The following is a 16,932-nucleotide window of genomic DNA, read 5'->3' as shown; positions in this document are numbered from 1 at the left end:
TGTTCTAGGGTTTGTTTAGTGATCTTTGTCATGTTTGGCTAGGTATTAGAAAAAGTAAGCCCAGGGAAGAATTCCCCAATTTGAAAGCAGAAATGAAAGGAAATGGAGGAATTTCAGAATTGAGACTTTTGCAGGACTGAAAAAAAAAAAAAAGTCAATTGCTTCTAGACTCCAAATAGTAAAATTTAAGTCCAAAAGCAATTTAAGGGAGATGCCAATAAAATCTTCCAACAGATTATATTACCTAAGGGCAAGGATCAAATTAAGGGTATATTGCTCAGTAAATCATTTTTCAATTGTATGAAATTACTCATGGCAGATATTAAGGGTAAAAATCTGTCCACAGTAGAGTGATTGCCTGGAGAAAGAGAGCTGTGGGAGAGAAAACGCAAAGAAACATCCAGCTATGTGAAATGTGCCTCCAAAGAGCTGTGAGATCTTCCACTTCTCTTCCCCCTTTTAAAGATTTTTTTACCTATTTCCAGGAGATAAGCAGAACAGGGTGGACCCCTGGGCCACGTGTGGAAGTTGGGGACCCTCAGAACCCTACTGGAAGGTAAAGAAGCCTGAGCTAAAGAAGAATGCATACAAAAGTTGTCCACCACGGAGCTCAATGTGGCGAGACGATTATCCACATGGAAGTCATTGAAGAGATGCTGTCAGGAATTAAAGAGAGTGAGGGGAGAGACCACAGGAAGAGGTGGCCTGGACGTCCGTGTGAAAGTCGGGGCCCAAGTGGACTGAGCAGAGCACCCCTGCTGAGGGAGGAGGACTGAGCAGAGCACCCCCGCTGAGGGAGGAGGGGAGACTAGACCAAAGTCTGAGCAGGATGAAGAAGACCTCCCAATGGAGAATGGCTTATCATGGAATTTCAGAGGATTAGCACAGTGAGAAATGCCTTCTGGACAAAATGTACAACTTGAATCCAATGATGGAAAAATACGAAATAATGGAACTGAGGAATACAATGCAAAAAGCATTGATCTATCATCTTCCAGAGTGTCACAGGAATGGAAGTCAAGGGAAGACTGAGGGCCTGGGCCAGAGGAAGGAGGACCGGAGACAACTCATGATCTCAAATTGTTTTACTGTAACGAATATTTCTGAAACATCTGGTAACGTTTCGATGCACCAGAGCACTCAATATTAATGTCAGTGTTAGTATTCTGATTTTGATGGTTATATTTAGGCGACACAGGAAAACATTCATATGAATAGGAAATATACATACCAGGTGACAATGAAGCAACAGATTCTCAATTTATACTCCAATAGCTTAAGAAAAAGAGAATTCGTCATACCATATTTGAAACTTGCCCATACTTTTTTTTTTTTTTTGGTGGTCGTGGGGCTTGAACTCTAGGTCTGAGTACTGTCCCTCAGCTCTTCAGCTCAAGGCTAGCACTCTACCACTTGAGCCAACTGCGCCACTTCCAGTTTTCTGAGTGGTTCATTGGAGATAAGAGTCTCACAGACTTTCCTGCCCAGGCTGGCTTTGAACTGCGATCCTCAGATCTCAGCCTCCTGAGTAGCTAGGATTACAGGCGTGAGCCACCAGCACCCGGCTTTTGCCCATACTTTTTAGATTACTTCCAAACCAAATAATGATCATTTACAGTTTAAAAAAAAGTGAGAAAAAGAACTGGGACCATGGGTGCTGTTCTAGGCACATAAAGATAAGTAGACTCAAATGGAAGGATGGACTATGTTTTTAACAGATGGTGAAAAACTCTTGGTCCCCAATCTTTACCAGCCAGCAAAGGGGCTGTGAGATCTGCAGTTCCCATCAGGGCCTGTTTCCCAAAGTCAGCTTCAAGGATGGCTGAGGAAGAAAATGAGAAAGGGGAAGACCTCTCAAAGCCAGGACCAAGAGAAGTACCCCACAGCACTTATGACTACCGTAGGGCCAATGAAAGTGACAGGTATCATTTCAGTCCCAATATTATTCTCCAATCTCTCTTCTCCCCGGCAGGGTGACTGGAAGCCATTTGTAAGATTACATAACATTGAGGGGGATAAAAGAATAAGAAATGTAAGGATACCTACATTTTCTGTAGTGCTATCCTCACATCTGCCACTCCAGTTTTCTTTGCTGTATCCAGTTTTCATGCTCCATTTCGGAATTTCCCTCCTCATGAAATGTAATAGGTCACAGAGTTGACATTCTTAATTCATTCTTACAAGATGTAAAGACTTCCCCAAAGGAATTTTTTTTTCCTTGAAAGAAACCTGGCTTGCATTGAATTACATAACTAAAATTTAAATACATCCTTAAAGCTTATTTAATATCCATAGGGTAATTTTTATAAATATTATAAGCGTGGCATAGTACTTTTCTTATTCTGTTGCAATGTCTTATAAATATTCATCCACAAAGAGAAGATAACTTCCCAACGTTATCTATCTAACAGTTTCTCTTATCCATGTCTGAATTACTAATTTATACCCTTTCTCATGTAACTGTTTTAAACGTCTTGATTATTTTGTTCATTAAGTGAACAGCATTCATAATAATAATGACCATCAGAACAACATCAGAGCAAAACATCTGAGAATACATCCTTTGGAGAGTTAAGAATAACTTTCCTGTAGGCTCATGTCACCTCTAGTCCCTAGAGAGACTCCCATGGTCTACTTCTCCCCACACACTGAGTGAAGGCTCAGCGCCCCTATTCATGGGGAAGACTGTCCATGAAACCCACTTCTTTTTTCATAGTGTTGTAGGTGTCTACAACACTATGATTGGTGCATATTTGGGAGAGGCCAGGAGGAAGGGAGAAAGCCTCATGAGACATGGGAAGCCAACCACTGCTATGTACACCAATCTAATTTATATCAGTATAAAAGAGCTGATCTCTTGAGCTCTTACCCTTCTCGTTATTTTGTTCCTCTCACTTGGTTTAGAATTCAACAGGAGATAAAAGTTTTAGTTATTTACAGGAACCCCACAGGCCCCACCCAGATTTGTATCCAGGATTCACTGATCGATCTACAGTGATACAGTGATGTCATTCATCCAAGTTTCTAATATTCTTCCATCCACACAATGAGGACAATTGTAGTAGACAATAGCAACTGCTCCAAAAATTCTTTTGTACTAATATATTCAAAGAAAACCAAGAAAAGTATTTGTTTTTGCACAGTGACTGGCATACTGGACGAATGCAAGACATGTTCCTTATAGTATTCATGAATTCACATTTCAAATTGAAGTTTAGGCTTGATTAACATTTTGATTTTAATCTTTGCAGCAAGGATGCATTTCCTTGTTTCTTTTTTTTTTAAACCCTACTTTTTTCAGCATGGACATTCACTAATGCCACAGACTCATATCCACTCCAATCTCTGTGGAGAGGGATTTGAAGTATTAGCTTCAATTGGTGAAGATGGGTTTGAGCATTAGCTGATATTGGTAGAGATGGGATTGGGGCATTAGCTGATATCAGTGCTGAAAGAACTGGTTTAGAAAGAAAACAGCACTAAAATTCCAGGGCAGAGATCGAAATTGGACTATTGTCAGAACATAGGAAATAAGAGAAATCCAATTGTATAGAGGAAGAAACAAGTTTTACAATGTGTGTGCGTGCAAGTGTGTGTGTTCTAGCAGGGAGTGCAAAAGTCAAGTAAATCGATACCTTGCAAATTGCTAGCACTCAGGGGTTGGCAGGTTATCACTTTCCAGAGAAAGGAGGCAATAAGCAGGTTTTAGAAGTGTGCCTTCTTGGAGCATCACTAACTGGCCAGCAGAGCCCATGTAGGCCAACTCAGCTAAAGATCAAGTAGATCAGGACAGAGATATTTGTATCAAAGGCCTTTGGAGGGGCTGCTATGGTGTGTTTCCTGTGGTAGGTGATCACTCCAGATAGCTGCTACAAATTTAAACCAGAAATTGTGCATGATGATGGGGAAAGCATTCGACACATAGATAACAATGACAATAATGATTATAATGCCCAACAAACATCACCTAATATTTATGGATCCCAATGTACCATGCCAAGCCCAGTGCATCTCCATCCCTGTTTACATCAATCCTGTGAAATGCACACAATTTTAACCAACCTTTCTAAGACTGAGGAAGCTGTGCTCAGACAGATTTGTAAGTGATGTTTCTACATTCACAGAGCTGGTAAGCAAATACAGTATGGGAATTTGACTTCTCTGCCAGGGAGAAAAATTCTTAGATAAGATATCGGAAATCCTTATGTAAGGATTAGTCACCAGTGCACCAGTGGCTTATGAGTGTAATCCTAGCTACTCAGGACTCTCAGATCTGAGGATCACAGTTCTAAGCCAGCTTGGGCAGGAAAGTCTGAAAGTTTTGTCTCCAATAAACTCCCAAAACAAGCTGGAAATGGAGCTGTGGTTCAAGTAGTAGAGCATCATATCCTTGAGCGAGGATTACAGGCATGAGCCATCAGCACCCAGTGAGAGTTTTTAAATTAAAAGAATTTACCGTCTAACCTTGAATCTGATAAAGATACAAAGATGTATCTATCTTAAAGGGATGGGCTTTCAAGCCCTTTATCAAGACATAGACATACTGGCATTCAACACTATTTCTAACTCACACTTGTGGGGGTTTCTTTCTTTAAAATGAGTTTTACTAACACTTAAAACAACAAATACGTCTGGTGCTACTTAAACTATTCTAGAACACAGAGAGAAACTTTGAATGAATTGAACACAAATACCTTCTTCCACTTCTTGATTTTAATTCCTTAGAAATGGTAGAATACATCTTGGAAATATGCTCCTGGAAAATAACTGTCAACAGAATTCAGTATCCAAAAAAAAAATAGCCATCAAGAATAAAAGGAAAGGGGAGGTAGAGAGGGAAGGGATGGTAGGGGAAAAACAAAGGAGGAGGTAACAATGCTCTATAGGAAAAGTACCTCTCTGTACAGTATTTTTACAATAAAAACATTTTTAAAAAGAATAAAAACAAAATAAACCATGGTCAGATAAACTAAATGAAGACAATTTATCATTAGTGGATACGCCTTAAAAGAAACACTTCCTACCAATCCGATGGACAATCAAGACTAAACATCTTAAAGTCACCTCTTGTCAACTGGACACCCAACATGCCCACGTCCATCTAGAAGGCAAACTACAATCTGTTCATTCTTATTGTTAGTTTTTATTGAATGGATTCTTTTAATTTAATTTTATTTTATTTGTGAACATACTGTACAGAGGGGTTACAATTACATGGGCAGGATGAATGGATTCTTATTGTTACACTTTCTTTCTAATTTGAGCTTGAAGTCTATCTATTCAGAGTGGCCATAAGTCAACAAAGCCACTTGGGAGCACAGCCTCATTGGGCAGAAGGAGGTCTAAGTAGGTATGTTAGAGATGGTCCTGTGAGGACATGAGTGCAAAATTTTTGAGCCCGAGGAAACACGTTACTGTCAGGTCTCAAAGGGTTTGGGGCTGATGAGACTCACAAAGTTCAGAGGCAGCAGTAAGCTCAAGCAAAGAGAGAAAGAATGAGAAATCCACTCACACCTGTAATCCTAACTACTCAGGAGGCTAAGATCTGAGGTTTGCAGTGCAAAGCCAGCCTGGGCAGGAAAGTCCATATGAGATTCTTACCACCAATTTAACTACCAGAAAACCGGAAGTGGTGCTGTGGCTCAAAGTCGTAGAGTACTAGCCTTGAGTGAAAAAGATCAGGGGATAATGCCTAGACCAAGTTCAAGCCCACAACCGATCAAAAAAAAAAAAAAACAGAGTGAGAAATCAGAAGAGCAAGAACCTTATTATTATCCTTTAGGCTGTGTGGAGAATGTGCATTATCCTTTAGGCTGTGGAGAATGTGAATCAACTATTTTAAAGAAAAATATTGATGAAGTGAATGTTGGTCACTATGCTTTTTTCATGGTGGACAGCTATGCAGTATGTTGAGTTTTACATGGTGAGATAAGGAACAAACAGGCTACATCGCCAACAACCAGTCAGGCAAAGGAAGTTTTTCTTTTATCCTGTTGAAGGTGATAGGTTTATACCAGGTCTGAAAACAGATGTGGAAGCAAGATCCATATTAGACAAATTTATGACATTGTTGTTAACAAGCTCTCCGTGTGGTTCCAAAACATGCCGACGTTTGAAAACCACTAGCTATAAATAGGAATTTAATGCCACCTATGAGGTTAATATAGATGATCTTTCCTGCTTATTTCAACTCTAAATTCTATGATTACATGATTTAGTGGCATGGAATAAGGAAGTCTAGTGGAGCTAGACCCTGGCTATTGTGAATGAGTACAGTATACTTTTAAACAGCCACAGACAATGTTGCTACTGAAGTCAGATGTCAAAGCATAGCAGAGAGAAATTTAGACATATTACTCTCCCTGCTTCTGTGTAAAGTACAGCACTGTGGTGACACCCTGAAGGTCACTGGCATTGTTAGCATTAAGGGGTAACAAGTTCCTTTGTAAATATATATATATATATATATGTATGTATTTTAATATATTTTAGCAGTACTGAGATTTGAACTCAGGACCTCCCACTTACTTGGCAAATGTTTTATCACTTGAGCCATCCCCTAAAAGCCATGGTGTGTGTGTGTGTGTGTGTGTGTGTGTGTGTGTGTGTGTGTGTGTGTGTGTGTGTTGATAGAGTATCTTACTTATTCCCTGGAGCTAGCCTCAGCTCACAATCCTTCTATCTACACCTCCCATATAGCTTGGGTTATATACATGATCTGTCATGTCCAGCTATTTTTTGAGATGGGGGTAGGAGTCTCACTAACATTTTACTCAGGCTGGCCTCAAACAACAATCTTCCTGATCTTTGTCTCCTGAGTTACAAGTGTCACTTGCTTGTATCTGGATACAAGTCACAATTTTTAAAGGCATGTGTTTAGAGGTTAAAACAAAGCAATGGAAATCATAGCAATATTCCTTCCAGAACCTTTGCAAGGAGAACAGAAGAGAGAAGGGAGAGGAGGGGAGAGAAGAAGAGAGGAGAGGTGGGGAGGGGAGGGAGGAGAGGAGAGGCCAGCTGATGAGCTGAGAGGCTTGCATTTGAGGATGATCACATGGAAGGATTTTTGTTAGGAAGAGCAGGGAAAATGTGTAAAGCTCCTACCTGATGGAGGAGATTCAAAGTCAATTAAAATATGACAATAAAGTTAAAAAGAATCTCTACTTGGTATGGACTACTGATAGTTGAGCTTCAAAACTCTGTATGAAAAAGATCCATTGAATGGTGGGAATAAAAGATGAGGGGAAAATGATGTAAAGTCTGACAAAGGACTAGGACTTGAACTTGGTACCTAATGCTTTTGCTCATTGGCTAGCACTCTACCAACTGAGCCACACCTCCAGTAGAACACAAACAAGGTTACAGTAAAGCCACCAGCACAAACATGTTCATTTCAGCACTATCCAAGATACAGAATCAGCCCAGATGCCCTTCCATGGATGAATCGAGAAACTGTAGTATACATACACAATGGAATTTTACTCTTCCACTAGAAAGAATGATATTGTACCATTCAAAAAGAAATGGAAAGACCTGGAAAAAATTATATTTAAGTGAAGTAAGCCAGACCAGAGAATCAAAGGTTGTATGCTTTCCCTCATTCTGGTAGATAGAATGTGCCTATAAATCTGTAAATAAATACGTTGGGTGGTATGCAAGTGGTTACAAATGAATTAATAGAAGTATAATAGATTCTATGGAGAGCTCAAATAGGATATTCTTTTAGAAAGACTAAGTCAAAGCCCAACAAAATCAGCACCAGGAAATGGGTACTTGGAAGGGCAGTGGGGCGGGGGGGAAGCAAGGACACAGGGGTAGATGAATGAAGGGAGGAAAGCAGCAAGAATGCAGTCAAGAGCTCTTTGTATATACCAGAAAATTAAGAATAGTAAGGAAGGGGTGGGTCAAAGAGGGTGAGAGGGTGAGAATGTTGAAGGGGCTGACACTGATCAAGATGCATTGTATTCATAAACTGCTTTGTTATATGATAGCTCCTTTGTACAACTACTTAAAGACAATTGAAAAGATTAAAAAAATAAAATCTGACAATTTCACTATGGAAAACAGGAGGTGACACACTGGCTGCTGCTAATGTCATCATCCATCAGGGGTGAGCTGGGAATAGAATGTGTACCAGTGTGCTGAAGTTCTTTGGTTTCACTCATTCTTCTGGGAAAAGGAGAAAGAGATGCAGGAAGAGACTCTAACTGGGAGGTGAGCAGCCATGAGAGCATGGATGGAAGATGGTGCCCTTGAAAGGATGCGGTTGAGGAATCTTACCCATCTGAAACTAATGCTTTGTCCTTTGTGTAACCTTGAGAATCGTACCTTCTTTGCACTTCAGTTTCCTCAGTTGACATACAGGAGATACAAAGATACATTTTTATTAATCCTGGATGGAGTTAGAGGATCCCCTTATGTAATTTACTTAATTGGAAGTCATCAGGCATTGACTCCTTCCCGTATTCTGTTTTATGTGCTGTCTATGTGTTTTGAGCTTAGGCTACAGATTCTTTCACAGGTTCCGTAAGTTCCTTAAATTTCAGCTTGTTATTGTTGGTTCCTTTATCGTGTACAGGAATCTATAAAGCCAGAGTAGCTGACACCCTGCTTTCCTTGAGAGAGAGAAATGCTCAGCATAAAGGGTGAAATTGTAACAAGCACTTAGAAACTGTGTTTGCTGAAAAGCACTGACTTATTTACTCAGGCCCAGGAATGAATGAAAAGCTTGTCATCCCTGCCTCCATGTTGCATCTGTCTTCCTCTGAGCCATTCACCTTGCAGCCACCTTGGAAACCAGGAAGTAGAGGATTGATGGTTAACATCTTTACAAGAGGAGGAAACATCTTTACAGACAGGAGGAAAGCACTCCCAAGAAAAGGAACATCAGAGCCTCTATGGGACAGAGCATCCTCCAGGTAATAATGACCTGCTTGTCCTGACCACAATGCTCCCCTGGAGAATGGGCAGTGACAACAGCTTCTCCAGAGCTCCTCCCAGAGCAGGACTAAGGTAATGATCACCCAGGTGCACTCTGACCACAACTGTTCAGTAGTTATGCATACCTTTCATCCCTAACCCAGATTCTTTCCCTACAGCTTATATGTCTCTGCTGGACATTGGTATACCTGGGCTGTGTAAAAACATTAAATAAAAATCTCCTTTCTCTGCCTTTGACATCATTTGTCTTTTTGTCATGATGACCTGAGTGTCCTGACTGTGGAACCCCTGGATTTGGGCCTGAGGCTCACAAACTCCAGTTTCACTAACATTTGAAAGGAAAACATCAGACCCTACCTATATTATGCCCTGTCACCTGTTTTTATTTGGACAGCTTCATTGTTACGAATAAACACGGTTTACAGTTGCTGAAATTCGCCTTCCATTTTTTTCCTCTTTTAAAATTTGAATGGAGACTTGGTCAAGGGAATCTTAAAAAGGGAACTAGTGGAAATGCCCAAGTACACATGTGACAAACAGTTGTATGAGCAAAAGATCTCTGGACAGAGTGGCACAGCTCATCTGCACACCGTTCTGTTCATCTTTAGAGGTGGTACAGAGCACACTGCCGGCTTGCTGGGCATTCTTGACCTCCAGAAAAGGAGTCAGGGCCATGAAGAATGGTCGAGATAAAATATGATTTTCATAGCAACCTTTAACACCAACTCAGAAGCAAGACTAGGGCATGTCAGGAACTTCATCCCTAAGTTAAATTTTTGACACTTTCTCAAAGGTCAGACATCACAGATGTGTGCAAACTAACCAAAAGCATAGAGAGGACTAAGATAACTGTGTGTGGATGAGTCCCTCCAGGGGTAATAACCCCGGCTTCACTATAGAATGGTTAGCACAGAGGGGGAAAGTGGGACCAGCAGCCTCCAGGGATGAGAGCCCAGGTCTGTGATGTTAGAACACAGAAGTAACCTCATCTTGTTTCCTTTACCCAACTGGCTTCCACTCTAACAGTCCCTGCCCTAAACATGGCTGCTGATGGTTGTTAGGGAAAACGCTGCTGACTCCAACCATTCTCCAAATAAACTTCTAAACACAGAGTGATGAACTTCTTTTCAAATTAACCATAAATGTGGTACTCTTTGTGCAATTAAGCAAGCCGTGTGACTATTAAGTTTTATTGGATCCCTAATCTATTTGCCTGTTGGGTATTCTTTTTTATGAAATTTTATCAAATAGTTTCTGCAGGAGAAAGCCATCCCATAGTCTATATTCTCCCCTTCACTGTTGGCAATAAAATCTGGCCACGGGGTGAACATATGGTCAAAGCTAGATAAGCAAGATAATTTATTCCCCTGATGGGTGTTATTGGTTCCAACGTGGATCTGTGAGCTAGATTGGGAAAATCAGTATCTGTGCTAGAATCTTTTTATGCATCTATAGGTACTCTGCGGGGAATCTATTACTCTAGAACCACAAAGCACAAGGTTGATACAGCTACGCAGCTGCTACAAATAATGGACACACCTGAAGTGCGTGAGGCCAAAGGAGAAGAGCAGAGCGAGCGAGCGAGCGAGGAGAGGCACAGGAAAAGCCTGGACATGGGCTTTAAGTGTGTGGCTGTGACAGCCCTCAGCATGTCTCTCCACACTTCTCATTCAGGAGATAGCACGTTGCCTCCCTACCTCCACAGGCTGGTCTGAAGTGGATTTCTATCCCCTGTATAACCATCTGTCATCCACCCAGGTCGAAAGCTACGGAAGGTTGTTCTCTCATGGTTAGACGAAGCGGTCCCCACTCTGCTACGGCTAATGTACAGAGTCATCTCTCTGCGAAAGCCATTTACTTGGCTCCAAAGCAAGAACGAGATATTGTCCGGTAGTGTAGACTTGATCGATTTTATCCATTAAAATGAAAATGAGTGAAGTTATTAATGTCCTCATCACAAGAAAAAAAGGTACAGCTCAAACCACTAGGAAGAAATGTCCATAGCCAACCGATGACACGTGTCATTGTTAAGTGTTCAATCAGAAGGAATTCTCGCAAAAATCCCCACATCTAATGGGACTCACTCTTCCATAAACACAATGAATGAAAATGTGTGTACTGGGACACAGTCACTTTATAGTAGGTTGGAATGATTGATATTCAGAGTATGAATAAATTCCTGGCGGGAATGCAGGATAAATATCTTAAAGGCTGAAGTACTTGATGGCTTTTTGCATTCCACTGTCACTGAAAACTTGTACTGTTTAAGAATTTTCATGTATGGCATTTGGTGATCTAATGGTGCACACTGGAAAGGAACACTGGAATTACTCCTACTACTGTAGTAGTGTATGGGAATGTACCTCAAGTCCTCCCTGATTATGGAAGATGATGGAAGCTTTAACAATATATCTTCTAATATGGATTAAAATACAGGGATCCGAGTGTCTGCGTGAGAGCTGTCTCATTAACTCAGACTGAAATGAAATGGACTACAGTTTAGAAAAGAATGCACTCCCTTGCCAGAGAAAATCATGAAAATTAGTATGTATGCTGATGAAGTGGATTCTCAGCAGCAATATATTAAGAACTCCAGGAGAGCAGATAGGGTATCTACAAGCATTATCAAAAACAAAATTGGTAACAAAGTACCAACTGAGAAGTCTACAGGGATCTGACACCCTCTGGGATGGAATACTGACAAACAGAAACATGGTAGCGGGAAGTGGGGTCCTGGTTGTGGCTATTTCTGACCAGGTGATTGTTAAAGCCTTTGGAAATGGCTTGTGGGAGGAATTTGGACACGTTTGGAGAAGCAGGATGGAGAAAGCTTAGAATGCTGCAGCCAGAGCTTCCTGGATGAGGCTGACCTGAGGTCAGGAGAGGAAAATGCTCATAAGCATGCAGATGGTGAAGACCAGAGTCATGAGGTTTCAGATGGGAACAAAGATTCTATGGGGAATTGGGCTAGAGGCCATTAATGTTGCACTCTAGCAAAGGACAAATGAGGCAAGAGTTTGAGTTCATTCTTACGCATATATTCAGTTTCCTACATAGTATGTGTTAAAGATACTGTCATTTCCCTCATATAACAATCTAGAATCCTTTACTGAAAATCATTCAGCCTTATATGCTAGGATTTAGGGATTTTTCTAACCTCTCCCATTGGTCTGTGTTTATTTTAGGACAGTGCCACATGTCATCTGAACTACTGTTGGGTTAAAGGATTTTGTTTGTTTTCTGGTGATAGGGACAAAATGCAGGGCCTCTTATGCATGGAAGGCCAGCTCTGTACCACTGAGGTACATGCCCAGACTTAAGAGTTATGTCTTCAACTAAAGGAGAATGGCTTGCCAACTTTGTTCCTTTTTTTTTTTTTTTTTGCCGGTTGTGGGGCATGAACTCTGGGCCTGGACACTGTCCCTGTGCTCTTCAGCTCAAGGCGAGCACTCTACGGCTTGAGTCACAGTGCCGCTTCCAGTTTTCTAGTGGTTTATTGGAGATAAGAGTCTCATGGTCTTTCCTGCCCGGGCTGGCTTTGAACCGCAATCCTCAGATCTCAGCCTCCTGAGTAGCTAGGATGACAGGCATGAGCCACCGGCGCCCGGCTTGTTCCTCCTTTTTCAATACTGTTTAGGCTTCATGGGCGTCCAATTCCATATGGATTTTAGAGCATTCTTTTTCTATTTTTTTCAAAATATCTCATGGGAGTTTTGATAGGAATTGTATAGCTTAGGGTATTATGACACTAAAATTATTTATTATATATCATCCAGGTCACATGTATGGGGTGTTTTCCCATTCATTTGTATATTCCTAGACTTATTTTAGCTCTTCTTTAAAAAATCATTTTCAGTACGCAAAACTACACTGAAAACTCCTCATTACTTAAGGCTATAATGAAGTACTGCAAAGTTTTGGTGCAGAATTGAATTCTCTCTCTCTCTCTCTCTCTCTCTCTCTCTCTCTCTCTCTCTCTCTCTCTCTCTCTCTCTCCCCACTTCCTCTCCTTGCCTCAGCCTCCCAAGTACTGATATTACAGGTATGTACCACTGTGCCTAATAATATTCTTAATTTCCACTGCAAATTGGTCTTGTAATGTACAGAAATGGAACAGATTTCTGAATGTTCATTTTATATCCTGAAACCCAGCTGAGCCCATCTATTACTCTGAACAGATGTTTTGCAGAATCTTTACTTTTGAAACGTAAGACCGCACCATCTACAGAGAAATTTGTCTTGTCTAACTGCTTGACTCATTTTGTTGTCTAATTACTCTTGTTAGAATTTCAAGTACTATGTTATACAGTATGGATGAACAGTGGGCATCTTTCATTCCTAACCCTAGTGAAAATTTCTAGTCATTTCTCATTGAATATGATGTGAGCTGTGGATTTTCATTGCTTTGTTTGCCTTCACTGAATGAAATGGAACATGAATGTTTTGCCATCCACAGTGGTATCTCACACTGATTCGCATAGCATATTTGTATTTCAGGTATAACCTCACTTGCTCACTTGCTCATGGTTTTCTTTTCTTCCTTCCTTCCTTCTTTCTCTCATTCTTTCTTTTCTTTTCTTTTTTGTCAGTCATGGGGCTTGAAATCAGGTCCTGGGCATTATCCCTGAGCTCTTTTGCTCAAGGCTAGCACTCTACCACTTTGAGCCCCAAGGCCACTTCCAGTTTTCTAGTGGTTAACTAGAGATAAGAGTCTCACAGACTTTCCTGCCCTAGCTGGCTCTGAACCATGATGATCAGATCTCAGTCTCCTGGGTAGCTAGGATTATAGGCATGAGCCACCAGTGTCTGGATTTGTTCATGGTTTTCTTTCAATGTGTATGGAATTCAGTTTGCTAGGAAATTTTTGAAAGTTTTTCCGAGTTCATCAGGAAAATGTAGGTGTAAGAGTTTTATTTATTTGCAGTGTCTTTACATCAAGATAATGCTGGAATCACAAAAGAAGTTTGGGAGTGCCCCAAACTTCTTTTGGAAGAATTGGAGAAACTGCTGTTAATTCATCCTCAAATATTTTGAAGAGTTCTTCAATGAAGGCATTTGGTCCTGGCTTTTCTTTGTTGGAGGGTTTTGATTCCTGTTTCAATGTCTTTCTAACTACATGTGTAAATATTTTCATTTCTTCATGATTCAGTCTTAGCAGATTGTATGTTTTCATTGATTGCTTTACTTATTTCCTCTACATTTTGATGCAATTTTCCAGTATATAATTTTACATAATAGTCTCATACCCCTTTTTATTTCTCTTGCATTTATTCTAATTCCCTCTTTTCTACTACTTCAGCTATTTAAAACCTCTCTCTCTCTCTCTCGTTATTTAGGCAAGAGCTTGTTAATTGCTTTAATATTAAAAAATCCAATCCATAATTTTTTTGAGGTAAGAAATGGGGTGGAAGGCCTGATGTCCAGTGATCTAGGCAAACCGGGGTACATTTGAAGAAATGGAAACTGTATCACCTAGGCTGAGGGATCTGAGAAGGTCTCTCAGAGTCAAAATGGTAATTCACATAAGCATAATAATTCAATTAATAATTCAATGTTTGGAAGAATAATTACATTTATTACAAAGCTTCCTAAATAATTAGGACCAATGCAAGGAATAAATTTCCATTGTGGATTTCCATTATTTAGAAGAATCAAGGCTTAAACTATATTATGCCTGGTCTTTGCACTTGGGTTTGGCATTAAGATTTCACTTCCTTTCGATCAAAAACACAGACTATGCAGGAAATGATCCTTGATAATACAACACTCTTCAATGAGATAAAGAAAGCAATTCAAAAATTCCTGTGGAACAACAAAAGACCCCAAATAGCAAAAGCAACCTTAGCAGGCAGAATAGTGTTGGAAGAATAACAATATCAAATTTCAAACTCTATTACAGAGCCATAGTAATGTAAACAGGTTGGTACTGGAACAAAAAACAATGCAACAAAATAGAAGACCCAGAAACAAACTCACAGACCTATAGCTATCTAATATTTGATAAGGGAGCTGAAAACATAGGCTGGAAAAGTAGCCTCTTCAACAAATAGTGCTGGCAATATTGGATATCCACATGCAGAACATGAAACTGGATTCCTATCTATCACCTTGTACCCATATCAACTCAAAATGGATTAAAGACCTGAAAAAGCATGAAATTATTACAGAAAGAAGAGGAGAAATACTAGGGCTCCTGGGCACAGGTAAAAACTTTCTAAGTAAAGATCTAGAAGCACAACTAATCAAAGAAAGACTTGATAAATGGGACTGCATCAAATTCAGAAGTTTGTGCATGGTAAGGACATAGCTAACAAGGTAAAAAGATAACCTACAGAATGGGAGATTTTTTTTGTGTGTGTGGTTGTGGGGCCTGAACTCTGGGCCTGGGCACTGTTTCTCAGCTCAAGCCTAGCATTCTACCACTTGAGCCACAGCACCACTCCAGCTTTTTCTGTTTATGTGGTACTGAGGAATCAAACTCAGGGCCTTATTAAGCAAGCAAGGCAAGCACTCTACCATTGAGCCACCTTCCCAGCCCTGGGAGAAGATTTTTACCAGCTACACATCAGACACAGGCCTGATAGTCAGAATATACTTAGAACTCAAAAAAATTAAACCTCAAAGAAATAAAAACCCAATTAATAAATGGGATAATGACTTAGAGTCTTCTGAGAAGAAAAGGAGGTTCAAATGGTCAATAGACATATGCAGAAATACTCAACATAAAGGAAATTCAAATTAAAACAATACTGAGATTATACCTCATCCAATTAGAATGGCCATTATCAAGAAAACAAACAATAACAAATACTGAGGAGGATTCGGCCAAAAGGGAACCATATTACACAGTTGGTGGGAATGTAAGCTTGTTCAATCACTGTGGAAAAAAAGCATGGAGGTGCCTCAAAAATCTAAATATAAAATACCTTATATGTGAGAGACTCCATCACCAAAATAAACAGAAAAAAAAATAGGAATGGAGAATGGAGAATGGATGAGTGGCTCAAGGGGTAGAGAACTAGATGAACAAGCTAGCTGACCAATGTGAGGCTGAGTTTAAATCCTGGTACCAGAAAAACACAACCAAAATTGTTTTCTTTCTACCTCAGATGACATAATCTATCTTTGCGACATGTGTGAGATTATCTAAAGGAAATAGCTAGTGCTGGCTTTCTGTATGTTTCCTCTAGCAAATGTAGTTGAGGAACATTCTGATCTGATGCCAAACAACATTATCAGGTGGATGGACATTATTAGTGCCGTGTGCAACTGTCATGTCCCATGCATCAATAATACCCACATGAAGGTCTTCAAAAATGTCCCGCATTATAAGATTCTGAATATAACCATGAAAGTCACTAAACAGCTCTGCATTGATATGGAGCTCCCTGGTATTTTCAGTTTTCAGTATCACTTTGGTCTCTGGGCTTCTCAAGAAGAGACGTTCAATCGCCTTTCTGATGTTGATGGCTCGGCGGATGAAAGTGTTGATGGGGAAGGGTCTGAAATGTTGGCCAATGGTAATGACAATTGCTGTGTTACTGTCTCCTGCCACCTGGTCAATTTCCCGTGGGATATAGTTTTCATCTTTCAAGGAGAATACCTTTTCAGTAACAAATGGATGACTATGCTTTTTCCATTGGATCAAGCTATGTTTTTCAATATCCAGAAGAACATGTGTTCTAAAGGGCCCACTTCCATGGTGATCGAAATACTTTAAGGCTGATGGGATATTAATGAATAAATTTTAAGTTAACAAAAATAACATGATGTCATTTAAAAATACAAGCAACAGCTATAAAGTTCTGAGATCATTTCTAATGAAGAGTTGCTGCTGTTAAGGTACAGAATTTTACTAAATCCTGTTAATCCTTCCCCAAAATTTGAACTTCTTATCAAAATACATGAAGAAAAGAAAGTGTTAACATCTATGACTTTATTTTTTAAGGTTTTAAAAATTATGATTATTCTTTGTATTATCCTGAAGTAGCT

The 16,932-nt window shown here is 40.0% G+C and overlaps 1 protein-coding gene across 1 annotated transcript in view; it reads right to left on the bottom strand.

The window, feature by feature from the left end:
* Window positions 1-16,042: 16,042 nt before the first annotated feature.
* Nxpe2 (neurexophilin and PC-esterase domain family member 2) overlaps window positions 16,043-16,932 on the bottom strand; it is a 37,175-nt gene continuing 36,285 nt past the window's right edge. The window contains exon 8 of the mRNA XM_042683018.1: window positions 16,043-16,662. Coding sequence (XP_042538952.1) covers window positions 16,127-16,662 — 536 coding nt within the window. The 3' untranslated portion in view covers window positions 16,043-16,126. The remainder of the gene's footprint in view (window positions 16,663-16,932) is intronic.

The sequence above is a fragment of the Dipodomys spectabilis genome, unplaced genomic scaffold, assembly GCF_019054845.1.
Source record: "Dipodomys spectabilis isolate Male_0828 unplaced genomic scaffold, ASM1905484v1 ptg000076l, whole genome shotgun sequence".
Classification (NCBI taxonomy): Eukaryota; Metazoa; Chordata; class Mammalia; order Rodentia; family Heteromyidae; genus Dipodomys; species Dipodomys spectabilis.
This window is presented reverse-complemented; position numbering and strand designations above follow the sequence as displayed.